General features: G+C 32.7%; 2 protein-coding genes across 2 annotated transcripts in view; one reads left to right on the top strand and one right to left on the bottom strand.

Annotated features, from left to right (window-relative positions):
• Positions 1–13,152, bottom strand: part of LOC113514753 (gamma-aminobutyric acid type B receptor subunit 2) — a 196,807-nt gene extending 183,655 nt beyond the window's left edge. Inside the window, exons 1-2 of the mRNA XM_052892801.1 lie at positions 12,963–13,152; positions 11,744–11,873 (exon numbers count right to left, since the gene is read on the bottom strand). The gene's annotated coding sequence lies outside the window, so the exon portion shown is untranslated. The remainder of the gene's footprint in view (positions 1–11,743; positions 11,874–12,962) is intronic.
• LOC113515311 (arrestin domain-containing protein 5-like) lies at positions 612–1,803 on the top strand. The gene has a single exon (XM_026899477.3). It carries the CDS (start codon positions 729–731, stop codon positions 1,743–1,745), a length of 1,017 nt encoding a protein of 338 aa, XP_026755278.3. The 5' UTR covers positions 612–728; the 3' UTR covers positions 1,746–1,803.
• Positions 13,153–24,191: the final 11,039 nt, after the last annotated feature.

Here is a 24,191-nt window from a genome sequence, read left to right as displayed (position 1 = left end):
CCAATCAGGGATAAATATAGATTCCTTAAATTATTATGAAATCAATTATAAACCTGCCGCTGTAATTTAATTTTACATCGTTATGCTTTTAAAAAAAAATTAATAAAATAATATTTTTTAGAATGATTAGTGTCAATATGCCACTAACAGAATAGATTTATGATAAAACATTATCCTCTGTTGTAACTATTTGATTATCATCAATGACGCCATTCATTGCCTTTGATTTACCTTGCTTTAGAGTACAGTCGATAAAGGTATCGAATAAAGACACGGTACAGTATTGTATGCGGAGTTCCTCAGTATAGTGACACAGTTAGTGCGATGTGAGACATTGAGTGGGTAGAAGAAAATATTTCTGCTTCGTAAGCGGAGACATGACAATGTTACAGCAGTCTTCTCGTGACTATGGCCGGTGTAGTCTGATCGAAACGTCGAGATCTTTGCAATCGTTAAATGTCCACTTTTATTGATTGTTTATTATTAGACACTGATTTACGATTCCATTTTTGGGATCAATATTTATTTTTAATAGTATTTTGGCCTTTGATATGATGATATGGTAGGTATGTATAGATATCTAGATTGCATTTTTTTAATTTTATCGTAATAAATGTCAGTACATCACAACGAATAATAGATAACGCACGTATTCATCGTTTCAATGACGTTACAATTATCGATTTGTGATATTAATAATAATTATTTTAATTTATATTAATAGTCAAATGAGTATTTTTTGTGAAATAAATATTTCTAGACCTGCTAGTGAAGAATTCAAGCCTGGGGATGCCGTGTCGGGACTAATTGGGTATGAAGTCGATGAGAAGACTGTATTTAATAAAATAACTGTTTCTTTAAAAGGATATGGATATTTACGTATTGTAAACAGACACCATAAAGAAGATCCTAAATACTATAACAAAGAAGAATATGTTAATAATGATAATGTTATAGTTGATAGTGAAATTGTGTTACCTATCGGTGAATATGAAACAAAATTTAGTTTCAAACTCCCAGAAAATATACCACCTTCTTTTGTGTATCATAATAACAAAAATGGTTATTGTATAAAATGCAAAATATTTTATTTTATTCAAATTAAATTTAATAGTCCTGATGTATTACGATCACCAGAATTATTCAAGAAAGAGATAAAAGTGGGAACAGTGCTTACTTCAAGTCTACTAAAAGAACCAACTGTATATAGTAAACAGAAGGAAATAGTACAATTGTTCTCCGGAAATAACACGATAACTATAAAGGCTGGTATTGACAAGTCAGTGATCAACAATTGTGAAATGTTAAAATTTCATTATAAAGTTATAAATGATACAAATGTTGCAATAAACAGTGTTGAAGTGAAACTAGTGGAAGTACACACATTTAATGCAACTGGATTGCAACCTGTAAAAAGGTATAATAAAGTTAAAGAAACAAAATCTAGGACAGCTTCAATAAAGGGTGGCGATATTCAAAAAAAGCATTTCGAAATCATTGTGCCATTTGATAAGAAAACATTGCAACATTCCAAAATAGTAAGCAGAGATTACTTTGTTAAAATACGTGTACTATTGCCATTGTTTCGCCAGAATTTTGCACTTTATATTCCAATCGAAGTCGGTGATGAAAATTTAACAGAACTATTTGAAACACGACGATCATATTGGGAGGTGATGGATGAATGTAAGGTGAACAAAGTGATAAACGATAAGGAGCACTGTATTACAAATAATGAAATATAAAATAAAAGTGAAAGCATTTGTAAAAGTATTTTATTTAAATTAAATATTGTTTTATATATTTATGTATTTTCAATATTAGGTACATTTTATTACATATATTGTAAATATGAAAATAGTATTTTAATAGTTCAACTGAGTGTTTCTACAATCTAGCGTATTGACGTCTTGGCTCTTGTCAGATTCTGCTCATTTTCTAAAACTTGTGTATCAAATTCTGATCTGATTGGTATCAAGCTGTTTTCATGGTGTGTTACTAAATGATACAGTATAAAGTCATCATTGTATTAATACGTGAAGAAAAAATTTGTACTCCTTTTTACGAAAATTGCGCGGACATCCGTCAGAGTATAAAATTTCGTACAGTTTATATAGATAAGGAGTTAGAATACTATTTTTTACATTATGCATAAAACAGATTAAATCAATAAAAAAAATTACGCTACCATGTACTTGACACACACACACAAACACACGTATATACTCTTTTGTTTATTATTAAAGTCTGTGGTCAAATTGACAAGAGATTAATATTGTTTGTCTTTAATATTATTTCGTCATAGTCGTAGAATACTGATGGATCTGACAAAGATTACATATAAAGATCCGTCAGTATTCTACGACTATGACGATTTGTCTATAGTCTTACTGAATGTCAAACATAACTATAATAAATTCATTTCAGACAGTACTTTTACATTCTTGACAATATATGTTATGGTCGAATTTTGACCACTGGCGACCACTAGTTAGTATGTATATGTCTATTATTTTTTACATGTTGAGTTGTATTCTCAAACTAGATTTTGAAGTAATATAAAAGTGAGTAAAACAGCTGTGCGGTCTCGGAATAGGATTGGTCACCCTTTTCTTTCCCGTGGGTGTCATAAGAGGCGACTAAAGGAACGTAATGGTCGAAAAATGGGCAACAGCGTCCCTTTTAAAACATCACCAAAGCCTAACTGCGGTCGCCAACTCACTTGCTAAGCGTGGTCACTACTAGGAAACCCCCTGAATAGGAGGAGGCCTATGTTCAGCAATGGACAGTTGACAGCTGATATTTTTTTTTATACAACATAGAATGGCAAACAAGCTGACGGCCCACTGGATGGAAAGTGGTAACCGTCGCCTATAGACATGAGCAGTACCATGGACATAACAGAGTATACTGTTTCGCCCATGATAACCCCTATGCGTTGCCATTCCTGAGGACTGAGGTGTTATTCCTCAGTACAGTCCAGTAAATTCACGCCATATCCCACCCTTCAAACCAAAACACAGCCATGCAAACACAACTGCTTCACGGTTGAAACACGAATGGGATAGAGGTACCCAAGCAATCGACTTTTGTACAAAGTCTCCCTCTGGTGATGATGATGATGGTGATGTTCATGAATATAAATGTGAAGATACTGAGCATTTGAAGGTTTCGAGTTGCAATACAACTAAAATTTTCACATACAATTCTTGCTATTCTAGAAATATCTAATAAACTGTTAACAAAAAAAATACTGCAACTGTAGTTGAAAATAAGGCCTAATAAATCGGGAGTTGTTTGTCTTGTGTGTATCATTAAGTCACGCGAGTGCTTTTTTTTTATTCAACTTAGAATGGCAAACAAGCTGACGGCCCACCTGATGGAAAGTGGTAACCGTCGCCTATAGACATGAGCAGTACCATGGACAAAACAGAGTATACTATTTCGCCCACGATACCCCCCATGCGTTCCCATTCCTGATCATAGACTGTGGTCTTTACCATCAAGTGGATCGTATGTTTGTCTGTTGACTCTTCCTTTGTACATATACTTAAACAAATTAGTGAATTTAGATCTGCAAAAAATTACAAGTATAGTACTTGTAAATTTTTGCATTACTTTTTATTTGCTTACATGCATTTATGTATTATTACCAGTCGAGTATTCTCGACATCATCTTCGATTCGATCTATCGAGTCATAGCTATTCATGAATAAGGATCATTCAAGATCCTTATTCATGAGTGACTATGGCGCGATAGTCCCGAAACTAGTAGAGCATCTTCGACAAAAGTAGTTTATTTCTTTTATTGAAGTTTGTAATCCTTATTGATTCTTATACTTACTGATTTAGAAAATTTAAATTAAATTGACAGGTGGATTATATGTAAACTTGACACGAAGGATAATTTATGTATTGATTTACGTAGGAAAAGCCGTGGGAAATAGCTATGTTAAAAAAGTAAAATGTGCATCTTATTCTTTCCGAAGTTGATTAGAAATAATTATATATATATATATATATATATGTGTGTGTGTGTGTATATATATATGTGTGTGTATATATATATATATATATATATATATATATATATATATATATATAGCAGCGTCGTATACATAGATACAGTGACCCCATACAAATGCTTCAAGAGAAGCGGATCAAAAATTTTCATATCATTTTGCGTGATAAATAGTTATGAGTAATTCCTTTATAACTTCTGTCTTTTAAGACATGTAAAGCAAATAAAAACTCGAAAGCAGTTAGATTAGAAGTAGCTTTATAATTATTAAAGAAAATATTTTTACAGAGAGAGATCATTTGTGCAACTACAAATTTTGTTATATAAAAATACATCGGGTAGAAGAAAAAAATAAAATAAAAAAAGATGACATGTAAATTTAATATGTCAGGCTTTAACAACTTCTATATTTATTTTGTCTTATAAACTCTGCGCTATTTTAATGCGCAATAACTCATTTTATTTATTAAATAATGAAATATAGATACGTCAAGGTACATTGTGTACGTAAGTATATATGTAGAACGTTAATAAAAAAAAACATGTCGGCTAATATGACAATTAACTGACAAAAAGTTAACCCGTTTTTATCAGGCTCGATGCTCTATCTATAGATTATATATCTAAGATATTAAGTTACTCTGAAATATCAATTTTTATGTGTGTATTCCAATATAAGTTTTTTTTTAGTCTAACATAAACTGTTACCAGTAACTTTTAGAGTAAGAATTAATGGGCAAAGTTTTAGATAGTATTTTTTTCTTCTGAATAAAAAAAAAAACATGCACGAACAAGTTTTGACGTTGGTCTTCGGATGCGCGCCAAGTTTTAATATTGCGAAATATACATAACAAACATTCTGTCAATGCCATAGGTTTGTATTCATTTTTACATTTTCTCTGAAATATTAAGAAATACATAGTGAGTGTTTCTTAATTTTATATACTATATATTATATTTACATTTTAATACTACTGGCTCTAAACATTTATAATCTTTTATTCCCATAACTACTAAAACTTGTGCCCTGATCACTGTAGATTCTTTATCTACGGTTGCCAGCTTGTTATAATATTTCTTACCATTTATACTCGTAGAAAAAAGAATAGGGTCCCATATTTTTACCATTCGTAGCCGTAGAAACAGTACTTACTATTATTCTTAGTCTATTATTAAAACTATATAATTAATTGCAGAAACTACAACAATACCTGACTTTTTTATACAACTTAGAATGGCAAACAAGCTGACGGCCCACCTGATGGAGAGTGGTAACCGTCGCCTATAGACATATGCAGTAGCATGGACATAACAGAGTATACTGTTTCACCCATGATACCCCCCATGTATTGTCACTCCTGACTCCCTGAGGACTCCCAGGCCATGCAAAAACAACTTATTTCAGAGGTCTGTACAAAGTCCCCTCTGGTACATATTCTGTGAATATTTACCAACTTCAATAGCATACATATCGACGTCATTGTGTTTTTTTAATAGATAATAATGGAATAGTAAAAACGCCTGCGCTAATGGCAGGACACCAGTGAGGGATGATAGGTGCGGATGAAAGCAGCAGGTCAGTTAGCCCATCGTGATAATTTCATAAAAAAAAATCAATCTAGATGGTTTCCAGGGGGGACAGCGTGGAGGTCGACCCTAAGGTATATTATAAGGAATGGAGCCTTTACTAACAATCTCTTTCCCTTCGACGTCATTGTGTTACCTGGTTATTACAATGTATATATCTTATGTGATTTGGAATAAAAGAACATATATTATAAAAAAAAAAAGCTAAAACTCAACACCGGGTAAATTAAAAAAAACTAGTAAAAAATTGTTCGCGAATGGATTCTACGAAATGCTCTCAGAATGCTTTTAGTTCGTGTCTACAGGAAAAGGAAGCAGAGATAGCTCTTGTGTAAGTAACAAAAGTATAATGTAATTAGAAAATAGGGCATATGTCCTTACTAATATTAGAAATGTGAAAGTGAGTTTGTTTGTTACCTCTCGTTACTTTATTGGCTTAACAAATCATTATGAAATTTGGTATCATCTCATCGTATCACAGTTAACGGTGCACTCATTCTCTCGTTAGCTTAAAAACCTCTGTTAAGTCCTACTATTATATCCCTTTAAATGCTATTTTCTCTCGTCTTCTCTATTCATCTTTCACTTTCATTCTCTCTTGTTGTATGTGTTCTATTAAGTATGTTTATATATATGTCATAGTCGTAGTTATATATATATATATATATATATATATATATATATATATATATATATATATATATAATTCTCGTGTCACGATGTTTGTTACCAAACTCCTCCGAAACGGCTTTACCGATTTTTATGAAATTTTGTGTGCATGTTGGGTAGGTCTGAGAATCGGCCAACATCTATTTTTCATACCCTTCAATGATAAGGGTGACCCTCCACAATTTTTTTTTATCATTTAATTGTATCATTTTGTATCATTTAATTGTAAATTTTTAATTTAATTAAAAAAATGAACTGTTATTACTTTATTAAAAATCGTACGTATATATACATAAATATATCATAAAAAAACTCATATCTAATTACGATTAAGTACACAAGAGAAATATCTTACGTCATCATACAGCTAGACGTATAATGAACAGTACAACGGAGACAGGAAACGCGTAATATGATTAACTATCCCGTATTAAATGAAGCCATTCATCAAACTAGCCCGAAGTCTGCGCTGTACAAGTTTGTTTGTGTTTCCATTTGGTGGCACTTCTCTTCTATATTCAGAGCAAAAATAGTATTACGAACAAGAGTCGAAGTTTGTACAACAATTTGATGCACTGTTTGTTCGCTTTGATATAATATTGTTTAGATAAACAATAGGGATAAATATTCGATATCTGTACGTTATACTATTTTGTTTTTTATTTATATTTTTATCCAACTTAGAATGGCAAACAAGCTGACGGCCCACCTGATGGAAAGTGGTAACCGTCGCCTATAGACATGGGCAGTACCATGGACATAAAAGTGTATACTGTTTCGCCCATGATATCCCCCATGCGTTGCCATTCCTGAGGACTCAGGTGTTATTCCTCTGTATCCTGTAAATTCACTGCCATACTCCACTCTTCAAACCGAAACACAGCTATGCAAACACAACTACTTCACGGTTGAAACACGAATGGGCCCAGATCTAAGATTAAGTTACTATAAGTAGGATTAGTTGTGTTTCGCGGCTTTGCTTTAGGAAATCAGTATATAAAGTACACGACGTGCTAAGTTAGGATATAATCTATCTAAATACTTAATTTCATTCAAATTTCTTCAGTAGTTTTCGTATGAAAGACAAACAAACATCCATCCATCCATTAATTATATTAATAGGATTTGATTTCAGGTCAATACAAAAGTATTGACCTGAAATAATGCTGAGTCAAATCCTATCTTGGTAGTAAATAAAGCGAACGACGATGTATTTTAAGGAGAATCTTTTCACTAGTCCTCATTTATTTTGGTCATGATTTCATTGCTAATTTTGAAATGATTTTAATAATTATTACCACAGTCTATATGATTTACTCATGCGTTAATTATATATTAATTATTTTATAATGACATAAGTATATTATTATTGCGTGTTTTTAATGTGAAATTAAGAACTAAATAAATATTTCTTTCTTTCTTTCCTTTCAAGTAAAAATTATAAAAGAAACAAAATTAAACTAAAATTTAATTTAAATGAGCAAATGTATTTGTGTGATGTCTCGCTATTCTTTGGTTTTATAATTAATTTTATAATTTTATTAAAACGACTAAGGGCATTTAATGGTCGAGTGATTGACATCAGCGTCCCTCTTAAAACATTTTCAAAGGCTAACTGCTGCCAAGCCTGGCAGCTACTGACAAAAGCAAAGGCCAATATTCAGAAGTGGAGAGTAGACAGTTGATATATCAACTAACTTAACTTTATGGACACACACTATTATACATGGTTTCTTTCATACATACACTTATATTACTTGCATACACCCACTCTAACTCGCTTAGGAATCAAAATTTTTGTTTGTATAAATAAAATCAGTTATTGGCTGTATTCACAAGAGACTTGGCATATTAGTTATTTTTAAGAGCTGTGGATTTTTGTATAAAATAAAATATATAAAATAAAAAAAATAGTTCTATTACGATTTATGAAGCCGACTATATTTTACAGATCAAAATTTACTTGTTAAAATTTACCGTTCTCATTTTGGAATCGAGTCACATAATAATTCAAGAATATCGAACATAGAACACGAAAAGATATTTGAAATATTATAGCAATAAATTTAAGGCATCATCAGATAATTCATAGATAAATTTATAAAGAAAATCTATCTGAATAATGGTGAGTGTTGAAGGTTTAATATTATCAATGATTACATTTTTGATGACGATTCGTCAGGAGATGAGAACGTTGTTAATTATCATCATCATGTTATGACATGTGTGTATATCGTATATATATATATATATATATATATATATATATATATATATATTTCTCAAACTTGCTTGGAAATGTGAGTATTATATATAAATGAAAATTGCCGTACTGACCAGATACATGTGGGCAGCGGCCGGCAAAAGTTGTATGAAAATCCATATCTGTCGTGTTTTGTGTCCACATAAATTACTATATAAACTCATATCTGTCCTGTAATTTAAAAATGGAATGACCTTTTACTTCAAAACATGGAGGTAACTAATTAAAGGTTTTATTTTAAATTTCGAACTGGCTTGCAAAAAGAAAGCTGTTTATTGAAAAAAAAAACAAAGGAACATTATGGCGCGTGAAAAATTATTATTGTTCGTTATTCGTCATTGAACTTAAAAAGTAAAATTGTGTTTTTTATTTCCGCGCATTGTTTGAGAAAAGTACTATACAAGTCTTGGCCACAACTAGGCATTGATGGACTCACGTATGTATTTGCACTTTCGTCCATCACTGCCTCAGTTGCTGGCCGCTACAGTAATGTACTATTCACGCCATATCCCACCCTTCAAACCGAAACACAGCCATGCAAACACAACTGCTTCACGGTTAAAACACGAATGAGACAGAGGTACTGAGATAATGGGTAATGAGATAGAGGTGGTAAAGGCTAAGTGCGGAAAAGATAATCCAATTTACATAACATTACATTATTATTTATTTATTTATTTATTTAACACTTTATTGTACCAACATAACATGATTTGTTAAACAATTTTCAATACGTATAGTGTAGTACAAAAGGCGGTCTTATTGCTAAGCAATCTCTTCCAGACAACCTTTGGGTAGAAGGAATTATGTCTGCTATCCAATATTTAATGTCGAAATGAAGAATCCGGTCGAAATTAATACCTGAATAGATATCCGACAGGTACATACAGGGCGATATCTGAATGGACTTGACCTTTTTTCAACTATCAGTATCCAGACAAACCCAATAAATAGATATTGAAGCAGTATAGATATTACCCATATCTAGTTGTGATGTTATTTTTTAAAGCGAGTTACCAATATTACTCGTATATTGGATCAAGAAGAATAATGATTACGCTGTCTAGTGTTTCACAAGATAATGGGTTATTTTAATATTTAGAGCACTTAAGAAATATTATGAAGGCGTAAAAAAAAACACTTTACCTCAAATAAACAAAGTCGATTAATGGATATTGTACATAAAAAGAGTATTATAAACACTCTGGAGAATGTTACAATATCAAAACCTTATTTACTTCTTGTTTCACTTTTTAGCCTTCACTAATAATAAGCGATCCTTCACTAATAATGTAAATCAATATGGATACGTTTGTTTCTATTTATCTAAAACAATTTTTAATTTTTCACCGCACAATTACACCCGAGGAAGACTGAAAAAAAAAGACGTCGTCGTTTTGCGTGCCTGTGTCCCGTTCGTGTTTCTATCGTGAAGCAGTTATGTTTGCATGGCTGTTTCGGTTTGAAGGGTGGGATATGGCAGTGAATTTACAGGGTACAGAGGAATAACACCTTAGTCCTCAGGAATGGCAACGCATGGGGGTTATCATGGGCGAAACGGTATACTCTGTTATGTCCATGATACTGCTCATGTCTATAGATGGCGGTCACCACTTTCCATCAATTTGTTTGCCATCTAAGTCGCATAAAAAATAGTGTTTCGCTTAAGGTTTACTGGGAGAGAATGCTATATAGCATTATGTCCGCTTTTTGTATCAATCATTATTTGTAATGTGGTCACTAAAGATGATATGGAGCTAAATTTTATCATCATAGGTAATTGGCCTCAGATCTCAAAGGTGATGATGACATTGAACGGGAGTGGAGGGCGGAGGCTGGCGGTGAGGGCGAATATGATAGCACGCATGTTTGCGCAGTACTCTAGACAAGTTGAAGCTATGTTATTTAGATCATATTGCACATCTTTCTATGCATGCAACCTGTGGGCTGTATATACTCAAAAATCCTACAGCGACCTCCGTATGTAATAGAATAACGCGTTCAGGGTGTTGATGGGGCTGCCACGATTCTGTAGCGCGTCAGAGATGTTCGCCGAGCATCGTGTAGATTGTTTTTATGCCACGATGCGAAAAAGGTGTGCATCCCTGGTGCGCAGAGTACGTGCCAGCGCCAACAAAATCCTGAGTATGGTAGCAAGCAGGCTGCACTGTGTGTACGTTAATCGCTGCTGCGCAATTTCCAATGCAATTGTGCAGCGGTGATTAGCTGTATATTATTTAATATATTATGTGTGTGTGTATTGTGTATGTAAATTTACTAACATTAGTTTTAAGAATATTGTTACTAATAAATATTTAATGGACCAAAAAGTCCCAAATAAAACTTATTATTATTATTATAGTTGCTTAACTAACCACTAAGAATCTTGGTATACGCGTACTATATGTCATGGAAAAGGACATAGGCCAGTTTTTATTCCAGTCAGTGTATATATTCTGGTTAATTGGTCGAAATTGTGGGCAGAATTTAGTATTTTATAACTTTTAAAAAACAAAACTATACGTAAAATAGAAATACCTTTTTTTATAAAGTAATATTTTCCAATAAGGTGCTTTATTTTTTTTTTGATATAACATTTAGTAAAAGTTGTATAATTATATTTATTAAAATATATATTTATGTACATCCTTTTATTAAAAAAAAATCATAAATGCGTCAATTCTCTCATAAACAAATTTTAACTATTACACTGTTTTATCACATTAAAATTTAGTACAAATAAAAGTACAAATTTTTTACTTCTGCCACGACAAATTTATACTGCTAAGTACTAAGTCAGTAAAAACCTGTTACTGACTTTTTATATGGATAAATTGTTGTTATTTTAATCTATAATTTAAAAGCTGTTGGTTTTCTAAACAATAAATAAATGAACAAAAGAAAGAGGCAAAACAGTTAAATACCGTTAAATAGGGTTATGAGAAAATTGACGATTTTATGAATAGAGCATATTTCTTGGGTTGGATTCCAATAATATAGGTTTACAACAAAATACAATAGGTTTTTTCATTCATTCATACAAAATAGTACTTAAAACTGTAATGTGTGAAATAAAGTACTTAGTTATTTCGTATTCAAAGACGCATATTTTCCCAGACGGCTTTTTTTATATAAAAGTAAATAATATAATCTATTATATATTTATTAAAAAAAAATAGTACTACCTTCGTAAATAGACTTACCTTCATAGTAGTTCAGAACTTGAGCAATCACACTTGACCACATCATTGGTATTATTTCACATGTTCTATATCATATTTAAATGTTATACACATTTTTGTTCACATAAATTCTAACTAAATAAATACACTACTGTAATTTAAAAATTTGTTTATTTATATTACTTATAATATTTATACTTTTATTATCTCATTTATTTATATTTGTTACATTCAAAATATAAGATGTATTTTAATATATAATTTTTATTGACCTATTTAAATTGTAAGTTATTCAATTATATTTTAAATTTATTTGATTATTATTTGTATTTTAGAAATAAATAAACGAAAACTAGTACAAAAGAAATTTAGTAAAAGTTAAATAAATATTAATTAAATCAGTTTTAATAAGATTGTAGATATAGTAGAATGTATATATCTTTTATATTTTATCTTATCTCATATAAAATTAATTTTGTATTATGCCAAACAATCACAATAACATATTAATTTCGATTAATAATCATTAACGATAATTAAATCACAGACAGACTTATGTTTGTATAAAATAATGAATATGGCTTTAAAGAATATTTTTATGAAATACACTTTTGAAAAATGATACAAATTAAAAATAGAATCAGAATATTATATAAAATTATTAATATTAATTTATGTTTAATTAAAACAATAAATTATATTATGAATGTTATTGCTATTAATAGAGCAATTATTTTAAAAATATGAATGCTAATATTTTATGTAGCGTTTTATTAAGATTTGCGATAAATTAATGCAATTAAAAATGTAATGTGATAGCACTGAGTCTTCACAATTAGACAGAGACATAGATTAATTGTGGCTTTTAATTATCCAACTTCATGCGACTTATAAGAAAATATATTTATTTGTAATACTATAATGAACTAATTATAAACTTATTAAATTAATAAAACTAATGATTGTTATTTTAAACATAAAACCAGCAAATAAGAAACAATAAAAAATCTAAAAATTATTAAAATTAACTAAATTTACATTAAAAAATAAATAAATAATGAACTAATAAAACAGAAATATAAATAAATTATTCATTACATAAATTTAAGTGTAAAAAATTAATATTCGATTTTACTTATAATACATAAATTTTATAATGTATAAAAAACACAGGGCATAATTAATTATTACACACTATTTACATATTCGAGTATCATACTATGTTTGGGGACTTAATTACCCATATATTTCGTATTTTGTTATGACGGTCAGTCGTAGAAACTTTGAAACGTAGCGCGCTCCGCGTAGCAGGCGTAGCGGCCGCTCTACGCCGTAGCAAATGCGAAACTGCCTTATTGTAGACAGGTAGTGAGTATTGGAGACTATTTAAGGCTCCGATGCGTTGATCTAAGGTTTTATCTAAGGCTTTATGTTTCGTGTACTAGAACATTTATAAGGCTTTATTGGGAATTAGGTCGTAGTATAAAATGAAATAATTTATAGTGTGATATTGAAATTAATAACACCCTTTTAAGCGAAAGGTTTAATAGCTGAACATTTGTCTTAAATAAACATAGATCGAAAACAATAAAAAAATATTATCGTTTGACATGTAGAATGCCAATATAATTAGGGTATATGTTATCCCTCTGTACCCTGTAAATTCACGCCATATCCCACCCTTCAAACCGAAACACAACCATGCAAACACAACTGCTTTATGGTTGAAACACGAATGGGACAGAGGTATCCAAGCAATCGACTTTTGTACAAAAACACAGGGGGCAAACGAGCATACATCTCACCTGATGGTAAGTGACTACTGCCGCCTATGAGTGTTAAAGAACAAAGTTGTCACGATTGACATAATCCTAACTAAATATTTAAAATGTGAAAGTGAGTTTGTTTGTTTGTCACCTTATAGGATCTTAACGGTTTAACTAATCACTATGAAATTTAATGTACACGTACTGTATGGAACAGGGAAGGATATAGGCTACTTTTTTATCCTGGTCAGTAAAAACATCCTGGTCACGCGAAGTCGCAGGTAAAAGCTAGTATTTTGTATAATTTAGAAATCATGGTATAAACGCAATGCATGAAATGTCTTTTAAGTATTTTATCTTCTTAACGGGAAAGATTAAAATCATGGTGCATTAATGGCTTTAGTTAAAATATAGGGCCAGTACGAATTATAAGTACGCCATGAGGATTCCGTATAAAATTACAATACTTATTAAACCTAATAATATAAAGAAAATATAGAAAACGTGAAACGTAAAAATAATTGGTAATCCCTTCTAAGAGCTGCATGCTCTTGATGAAGGTTAACGGGCAGACTTCATCATCATCATCATTCATCACCTTAGCTATTATTCGTTCACTGCTAAACATAGGCCTCCCCCATAGACTGCTATAAAGAATGGTTCTGAACTATTAACCTGCATTCACTGACTCTAATTATAAATTTATAATTCTATATTATAAATGTGAAAGCTAGATATATGTTTGTTTTTTTTGGTAACTTGTTCTCAAGTAAAAAGAATTGTTGATAAAAGCTATTATGTGTATTATTAACATCACAGGAGCTAATAACTTTCATTGCTGAAGATAGGCAATTTTCTATGAGAGGGTGGAGGGGGGAGGAGGGGTTGCCAGTAGTTCCCATGTTTGATGCACGGGTGTGCAACCATAGTTAGGCATTGGTGATGTTTTTAAAGGGACGCTGCTGCTCATCCCTTCACTATAAGCTCCCTTAATTGCCTCTTACGACACCCACGGGAAAGGAAGGGGTGACCTATTCTGTGCTAGGACCTATATGGCATGGTCTTACTGATGTTGCCTATCTTTGGACGGATTTTTGGATTATTACGTAAATATGTAAAATATATATATATATATATATATATATATATATATATATATATATATATATATATATATATATATATATATATATATGTATATATACATATATATATATATGAATATGCATATATATATATATATATATATATATATATATATAAGAAAAGAGCATATTCCTTCTTAAAAAGTCGGCAACTCACCTACAACTTCTTTGATATTGCGGACGCCTGTGAACGACAGTATCCACTTACCATCAGGTAAGCTGCAAGTTCGTTTGTCCTTATATTTAAAAAAAAAATGTCCACCTGCATATACATACCTTACGCCTGTCTCTTATTCGAGTATGCGGAATTAATTCATTATTCAAATATACGTGTATAATATCCAATCATAAATTTACAAACATGGCCGTGTAAAAAGAAAGCCGAAATCCTTTCTCGTCAAAATGTTTCAGTGTAAATTTACAAGCGAATTCTAATGTGAAACAGAGTACTACCGACCGCAGTGACGGAATGAAATTTAAATATATTATACCAACAACAAAATGTATTTTATTTCAACGTCTCTTTTTAGGGTTCGCAGTCAGTCATGAGAATTGATTTTTTGTTGTTACGTTTCCGCTAGTCATTCGTGTAATAACTATTTTTTAACCGCGTCTTCGTCTGCGTGACTGAGGTACACTTATTAATAGAGATAAAAATTAATCTACCTACATATTCTTCTCCATCTCATATAATACTTGGTTAGCACCAATAAGTAACAAATAAACAACAAACTCATTTATTCTCTCTTTTAAATCGACTATAAAACCACGACTAATCTTAACAGAGTCTCCGTGGTTCTATGACGATAGTGGATCGTCGATGAAGCTCTCCTTCGCGATTAAGGTCCTTGCAATACGTCTCCATCTACTTCTGCTTACAGCCGAGCGAGAGCATTCCACAATATACTACTGTGTAGCCGTGTATATTATATATATATATATATATATATATATATATATATATATATATATATATATATATATATATATATATATATATATATATAAGCAGTATATATATATAGTATATAATACAGAATAGAAAACAAAAAATCAAATGAAGGCGGATATATATATATATATATATATATATATATATATATATATATATATATATATATATATATATATACGTCAATGGCAGTGAACGAAGGTTAGTAACTTTTGACACCAGAGGGCGTCACCGTCAAACAAGTAGTAGTAATAGTACAGGCTATTTTATTTTATGGGACTTCGTCCGAGTGACTGGGATAATATATCTCCTCCCACTATCCCATCCCATAAAGTATGTGCATACTAAATTTCATAGTGTTTGGTCAAGGCGTTATAAAGTAACATACAAATGAACACACTCACTTTCACATTTATAATAAGTAGTTTTACCATAAAATGACAACGTAAGTATTATTATTTCATCTATTAACTGTCCACTGCTGGACATAAGCCTTTCCCATAAGGGGAGGTTTGCCAATAGTTGCCACGTTTGGCAGGCGGGTTGGCAACCGTAGGCCTTTGAGAATGTTTTAAGAGGGACGCTGTTGTCCATCCCTCGCCTTCTCTTAGTCGCCTTACGACACCCACGGGAAAGGAAGGGGTGGCCCATTCTATGCCGGGGCACACACGGCAAGTATTGTAGTGTTTTAGTTTTGGTATTAAAATATAATTAAAAATAAAAATCTTTGTACAAAATGATACTGTTTTAACTAATAGAAAATGATATAAGCTGGCATTGACCGTTTTAGGTACGCCATGGATACATCCCATTAATATACGATGCAAATCTTCCATTGTACCACATATACCGTAGAGGCTTTGTAGTGACTTCACTATTTCGGGAATACTCGTATATGCATATTGAGAGACTACGGCTACGCATTCCAGGATTACGTTGGCAGCCCATACTTCAACGTTAAAGCCGCCTCAGCATAGAGTGATGTCTATGGCGCTTATTGTGCAACAAGGTCGACATTAACATACAGACATATAGGTAGAAATCTCATTATTTATTGCAAACATGCTGAGGAGTTTATTGTAAGTATCATAAGAACACCGGTCAACTGTAAGTCGAACTTACACGCTAAAAGTTCCACACATAAATAGATAATAAATAATCCAGAGGGAGTCTTTGTATAAAAGTCGATTGCTTGGGTACCTCTGTCCTATTCGTGTTTCTACCGTGAAGCAGTTGTGTTTGCTTGGCTGTGTTTCGGTTTGAAGAGTGGGCATATGGCGTGAATTTACTGGTTACAGATGAATAACACCTGAGTCCTCAGGAATGGCAACGTATGGGGGGTATCATGGGCGAAACAGTATACTCTGGTACTGCTCATGTCTATAGGCGACGGTTACCACTTTCCATCAGAAGGGCCGTTAGCTTGTTTGCCATTCTAAGTTGTATAAAAAAATTACCTTTACTGATTTTCTCATACGAAATAAATACCTAATAGTTTATTGAATCTTCTTGTTTGAATATGGTCAAGTAATGATACAATAATAACGTTCGTTCGACATCTTTTCCACGTGACTTTATTTAAATCTCATTTCAATCACGTTAAAAGTCGTCCTGCTAAACAATTTACATGTTTTTTAATTTATAATCACGTTTTAAATTAGACGCTTGAATTTGGGTTCTTTATCAAAAACAGACTATTTACAACTCTGTGTGAAAAGTTTTTGTAATTATAACTAAATTGCTGAGTTTGAATGAAATGTACATTAGGAAGGCCATCAAAACTTACTTATTTGTAGGCTTTACTAACCCTGCTTGTAAAGGAATAAAGAGGACATATTTTTTTTAAAACAAAAATGAAATCTAATGATTCATATTCGCTGACTATGACCTGGCATAATACCGAGAATTCAGACGACATCACCATTCCATTTTAACTTCCTTAAAATTTCACTAACTTAATAAATAGTTGCTAAACAATGTAAAGTATGTATGTATATCAATAATTACTAGTACCGCATTCGAGTATTCTGATTCTTCCCTATGGTTGACTGGGAGACAATGCTTTTAGCATTAAGTCCGCCATGTACACATACATATATGTACTAATGAATAAATAAAAATAAGTATGTTTTGTTCCCTTAGGGGTTGGGGAGTGGAAGTAATTGTTAGCAATGGAGTTTGACAGCCCCATTGCTAGCAATATGCCCTATTAGGTCGACTTCCACGTGGTTCCCCCTGGAAACCATCGTGAACAATTCTTGTTGAACTCGTCACAATGGGCTAACTGACCCATTTCATCCTCACCTATCATCCTTCACTGGTGCCCCGCCGGTGTATACCGATAGCGCGGGTGGAGTTACCATTCCATTATCACCCATTAAAAAAAAATACATCTCGAGGATTAAATGTATAGTAATACATTATATTCGTAACACGATGTTATATGAATGTACAGTATCATCAGCAGCAACATGATTACCAAGAAATCCTATTACCGATTTGAATTAATCCATTCACGTAGATAACAAAGCGGTGCGGTGTTGTGTTTGAATATACAGGAATTATTTTAAGATAAATCATCACAACCACTCTTTGGAATCAACGTCCAGCAGCAGTATTTCCGAACCGAACATAACCTTCAAGAAAAGAGCATATTTCTTTTTAAAAGGCCGGCAGCACACCTGCAATGCCGTAGGTGTTGTGGGTTACCATGGGCGGCGGTAGTCACTTACCATCAGGTGAGCCGCATGCTCGTAGCCCCCTGTTGTAAAAAAAAATGCGCCTTATAATAGTTTGTTAGCAAAATTGTCAGAAATAAACACTCAGATTATGGAATGAGCTCCCCGCCGAGATTTTCCCAAGAGACTACAGCATGGGCTTCTTTAAAAGGGGGGTAAAGAGGTTAATTTAGGGTCGGCAACGCGCGCGTAATACCTCTGGTATTGCAGATGTTCATAGGCTACGGTAACTGGTAAACAAGCATACGGAACGCCTGCTGATAAGTAGTTACCTCAGTGGTAAAAAAAGTTTGCCTTCCTACAACAATTTATTTTTTATAATGGATGGTAATGGAATGGTAACCACATTACTGAGAGATCATAAGTGAGTTAGCTCGTCGTGATAAATTCGACAATAATTTACTGTGATAGTTTGCAAAAGGGACAACGAGGAGGTTGAGTTTTTATTTTTTTTATACTATAATACTTAGAATGGCAAACAAGCTGACGGCCCACCTGATAGAAAGTGGTAACCGTCGCTTATAGACATGAGCAGTACCATGGACATAACAGAGTATACTGTTTCGCCCATGATACCCCACAAGTGTTGCTATTCCCGAGGACTCAGGTGTTATTCCTCTGTACCCTGTAAATTCACGCCATATCCCACCCTTCAAACCGAAACACAGCCATGCAAACACAACTGCTTCACGGTTGAAACACGAATGGAACAGAGAAGACTACGAGAAGGTTGGGTTGATAGACTCTATTGCAAGTAATGAGGTTACTAGTTCCTGTTACTAGTCCCTTCTCCCCCCTCGATCCATAATAGTTTATTAACAGTCCATTGATGGACACAGGTCTCTACCCATAAGAAGAGGATGTAATTAACTTTAACAATTTAACCATTCGGTTTGAACATATACCGCCTTATTCATAAAAACGTCAAACCACTGGATACCTGTAACACCAGGGATGTCACGCGTGCATTGCCATCTCTTAAGAAATCTTATTTAATTTATCACATCTCCCATATTTAGAACTAACAGAATTTTTCATCGTGCCTCCCACCAAACTGTTTATAATTATTCCTCTCCATCCAAAGGTTGCCTGGAAGAGATCGCTCATAGCGATAAGGTCGCCCATTGTTTTCTCACTGTGATTATTTCTTGTAATTATTTATATTTATAATAAGTTTACTGTTGTAATCTTTTGGAGGAAACAATAAAGAGTATCTACCTATCTATCTATCTTATTATGCCCTTTAAAAAAACCCTCATGCTATAGTCTGTAGGAAAAATCTCGGAAGGAAGTTAATTCTACAACCTGAGCGAGATTATATCTGGAAAAAAATTCTTTTAAATTGCATTGTACGTGACCATTTTAGTTTTATGGGTTAAGGATAGATTCTCTGCCGATAGCGAACGGTGCGATGGTAATAACTGGCTGTAGGCGTCATATCGAAAAGATCTTTAGAACACAATGCGTTGTACAAGCAGTAAAAGAGGTGTTTAAATATAAAAAATTGTTCATGGTGTCCGAGTTGGGGGCCTGAATTCCTGAGATACAGATCTCTGATCTAGTTTAGGGTCCAGTCTCCCACAAGTTTTACAGACCATTGTAATTATACGTACATATATAGTTGTATTTTTTTCATGTAACTTTCTGTAAAATTTGTGGAGGAAATAAAAATAAATAAATAAATAAATAAAAATGCACATGGCTTAGGATTTGATATGGCAGTTTATGGAAAAGGCCTGTGTTCAGCAGTGGACAGATAACGTCTGATATGATGACGATGATGAAAAGATGCAAAGAGATAATAATTTGATTATAAATTACACATTTAAATAAAGTTTCATCATTCCATCAATAAACGTATTTGATATTATGGATACATACAAAAATATAGCCAACTTTTATATATTTGAAAAGACGTTGTCATGCTAGTCACTGAAGGGTGCAAATGGAATATTGAATTTAACGTGGAATCAACCAGACTCAATCCACACAAATTTAATTAAAATACATCATTTGAAAATTTTAATTAAAACATTGTTGTAAATTAATATATTGTACTTGTAACATGACACCAAATTTTCAAATATTAGAGAGTAAAATTCGAAGATTAATATTTTATAGTACATTACTGCAGTGGCCAACAACTGAGGCGTTGATGGACGAACGTGCAAATGTTGGCCGAGGCCAACTCCCTGAAATACATTTGATGTTATCTCTCCATCAAGTGCATCATCTTTACAGTACGATTGCCAGTACAATGTCAGCGCTCTATTTTTTTCCACCAATTACGTCATGCTATAATATCAACTCATTGCCTGTACAACCTACTAATTCTTTGCCTTTCAGATTTTATAATTAATTATGCAGAATAGTTTTTTTTATATGCACAGTATATGAAGAAATTACTCTGAACTTATAAATATAACTTTAAACAAACTGATAGCAGCCTAGGATATGTTCTGGTTCTTTAAGTCATTTAATACGATCTATAAGTTCTTTTTTTAACATTTTATATTGTTTTTCACGCGTTTCTGAGCTAAATATATAATATTATATTCATAAACTGTAAACTATCAGAGAATAGGTATTAATTTACACAAGTAATGAGGTATTAACTGCGTTTTTCACAACAATAACCGCAAATCTCACAACAGAGCGAGCTCTGGCAGATTTGGAAGAAGGATTACCTAGCTTTTATTACGAGTATAAAGGAAATGGCTGACTGAGATATTGCAATGGAAATAAAAATGCGACCAAAGTATGTTTTTAAAAGTAATTTGAGACTTAGTATAAAAATCAGACGACTTACGTACTTTTGTCTTTGATGGCATCTAGATAGATAGATAATTTATTTCCATTACTTACAGCACACAAACAGCAAAAGACACAAATGCAAAATGAAAAAAGATAAAAAAAGATACATGTACAAAAAATTTTAAAACAAAAATCAAAAACAAAATCAGAATGCATAAAATTAGTAAAATTTTTTTCTTTATGCGTGTACCACAGTAATACAAAATGGCCACAACTCAGCTTTTTGCTTTGCCCTAAAAAGAGCAAAACACTGATCTACATGGGTATCTCTGTCCTGTTCATAGTTCTGTCACCAAGTAGTTGCTATAGTTTTTTTAATGTTTGATAATTGAATGGTAGCTTTATCTGCGGGATCCGTATATACAGGCAGGGCACCAGTGAAAGATAATAGGTGAGAATTTAAACGGGTCAGTTAGCCCATCGTGTCGATTTCACTAGGAACTAAACATGATGATTTCTAAGAGGAACAGTATGGAAGTTGACCTGACAGGGTACGATGCTAGCAAGGAGGGTATTAGGTCACATTAGGTACTAAAATATATTTCCTTCAGCTATTACAGTTTGAAGGATGAGAAACAGCAATAAAATTAGTGAGTAACAAGGCATAAAGGAGCTAGCTGAAGTGCCAATTGGTTGGCTACATAGCTCGAAAAACTGACAACCGATAGAGAAGAAAATTTTCGAGTGGCGTCCCCAAACAAGCAAAAGCAATGTAGGACAACGCTCCCATTAGATGGAGTGATGACCTCAAATGCATTACAGCGAGCATGTAGTTGCATGAGAAAAAACTTAGAATGATTAGTAAACTAGAGGATATGTAAAACATTATCCAATTTGCATTTATTGCATTTTATATTACAAATGAATCGAATTCTTAATATAACATTATAATATAATTTATACTTATATTAAATACATAATTGGGGGGGGGGGAAAGGATTGTTAGCAATGGAGTTTGACAGCCCCATTGCAAGCAATACGAGTATACCTTATTAGGTCGACATCCACGTGGTTCCCCCTAGAAACCATCGTGAACAATTCTTGTTGAATTCGTCACGATGGGCTAACTGACCTACTTCATCCTCACCTATCATCCTTCACTGGTGCCCCGCCGGTGTATACCGATACCGTGGGTGGGGTTACTATTCCATTATCATCCATTAAAATAAAAATACACAATTGGGATTGGAACACGATGAAAAACCTGTCATGACCACGACGTGGTACAATCCACGTCGAAACGTCCGCAATAAAGAAGTAGGTATGTACGTACTATTTACCTGTGAAAGCTTTTAAATCGCGTTAAGTCTCAATTGTGTATTTAAAATATAATTTTTCGTTACATCTTTACTGTTCCCCATCATTTCACACTTTGATTTATACTCCGTAACTTTGCGTAGAGAACTGTTATTGGCTATCTGATTCTTGTTATAATTTATAAGTATATTTTTTAATGGGTGATAATAGAATGGTAACCCCGCTCGCGTGGGGGGAAAGAGATTTTTAGTAATGGAGACTGAGAATCCCATTGCTAGCAATATACCCAACCAGGTGGACCTCCTCACGGTTCTCCCTGAAAACTATCATGGTTAATTCCTGATGAATTCATCATGATGGGCTAACTGGCCTGTTTTCATTCTCATCTATCACCCTTCACTGGTGTTCCGCCAGTATATTCCGTAAGCGCAGGCGGGGTTACTATACCATTTTCATACATAAAAAAAAACCCCGCTCGCATTATCGGTATACACCGACGAGGCATTAGTGGAAGATGATAGGTGAGAATGAATGCAGGTCAGTTGGCGCAGTATAACGAATTTGACAAAAATTAACCATAATGGTTTCCAGGAGGAACCGCGTGGAAGTCGAGACTCCATTACTAACAACCCCTTTCCCCCTATAATTTATATTTACTATAACATTAAATTTGGAAATGCTATTAGTCTTCCAAATAAATAAATAAATAATAAGAATATTATATCTTTAAAGTCCTGTGAGATATGAATTGGAAATGTGAACAGATAGAAGGATTCCAAATTCGACTCTCATTAGAATGACATACACAGTGCCTCGCTTTAATGAATACTCAACCTTTGTTAGCATCAAATGGCAGACCAAACGTTGATTTGAATAATTTTATTAGATATGTACTGAAATGTACCCAAGGCGGATGTATGTATGCATTGTTTACATCCTCAAATATCTTATACAAACAGCCCGCAAATGAAGACGTATTCATTTGTTTTGCTTTGTTTGACATTTATTAATATTATTCATATATTAATATTGTTATAACAATATTGGCCTAATAATAACTATTTTATACAGCTGGAAATGAAAAAAATATTTGACAGTGTTAAGGTACATTGATATATATATATATATATATATATATATATATATATATATATATATATATATATATATCCTCCTACCCTTATCCCAATCATTGGGTTGACGTAATATGATTTTATCCATATTACAAAATGGTTTGGTTTTCAGTTTTACGACCGGCCACCTGCCTGACATCAACCCTCTTTGGGTATATATATATATATATATATATATATATATATATATATATATATATATATATATATATATATATATATAAAGGAATTAAATAATAATATATGCTACAAAGCTCCCAGTCGTCTTATCCTCAAGCTAGGATACCTAGTGTTAAAAATCAGGCAATGAACATCCACGGCCCACCTATTTACCTCCAGATCCCAGTCAAGTCAGAAATGTTAATTTCCAAAATATACTTGACTGGGAATCGAACTCAGAACCTCATTTACGCAAAATAATGTATTCAAAGATGCCACTGGCATCCATTTGATACGTGTGCTGCAAATTAAAACATGGCGCTTCATACATAAATACATATTTATGTATGAAGCATTTATGTATTTATGTTCGGATATCTTTGCTTATTTGCATATTTTAAGCTTTACATTTTTTTTTCAATACGCCACCTACCCATTCTAACATTAATTCCCTCCATCCAAAGCTTATCTGAAAGAGATTGATAAGCAATAATACTTCCTTCTT

The sequence above is a fragment of the Galleria mellonella genome, unplaced genomic scaffold, assembly GCF_026898425.1.
Source record: "Galleria mellonella isolate WM207_F2 unplaced genomic scaffold, CSIRO_AGI_GalMel_v1 utg1674, whole genome shotgun sequence".
Lineage (NCBI taxonomy): Eukaryota > Metazoa > Arthropoda > Insecta > Lepidoptera > Pyralidae > Galleria > Galleria mellonella.
The sequence above is the reverse complement of the archived record's forward strand: the minus strand, read 5'-3'. Positions and strand labels throughout refer to the sequence as shown.

Bases quoted from the DNA above. Each gene is read 5' to 3' on its own strand.
- LOC113515311 (XM_026899477.3), top strand. From the start codon at position 729: ATGAGTATTTTTTGTGAAATAAATATTTCTAGACCTGCTAGTGAAGAA.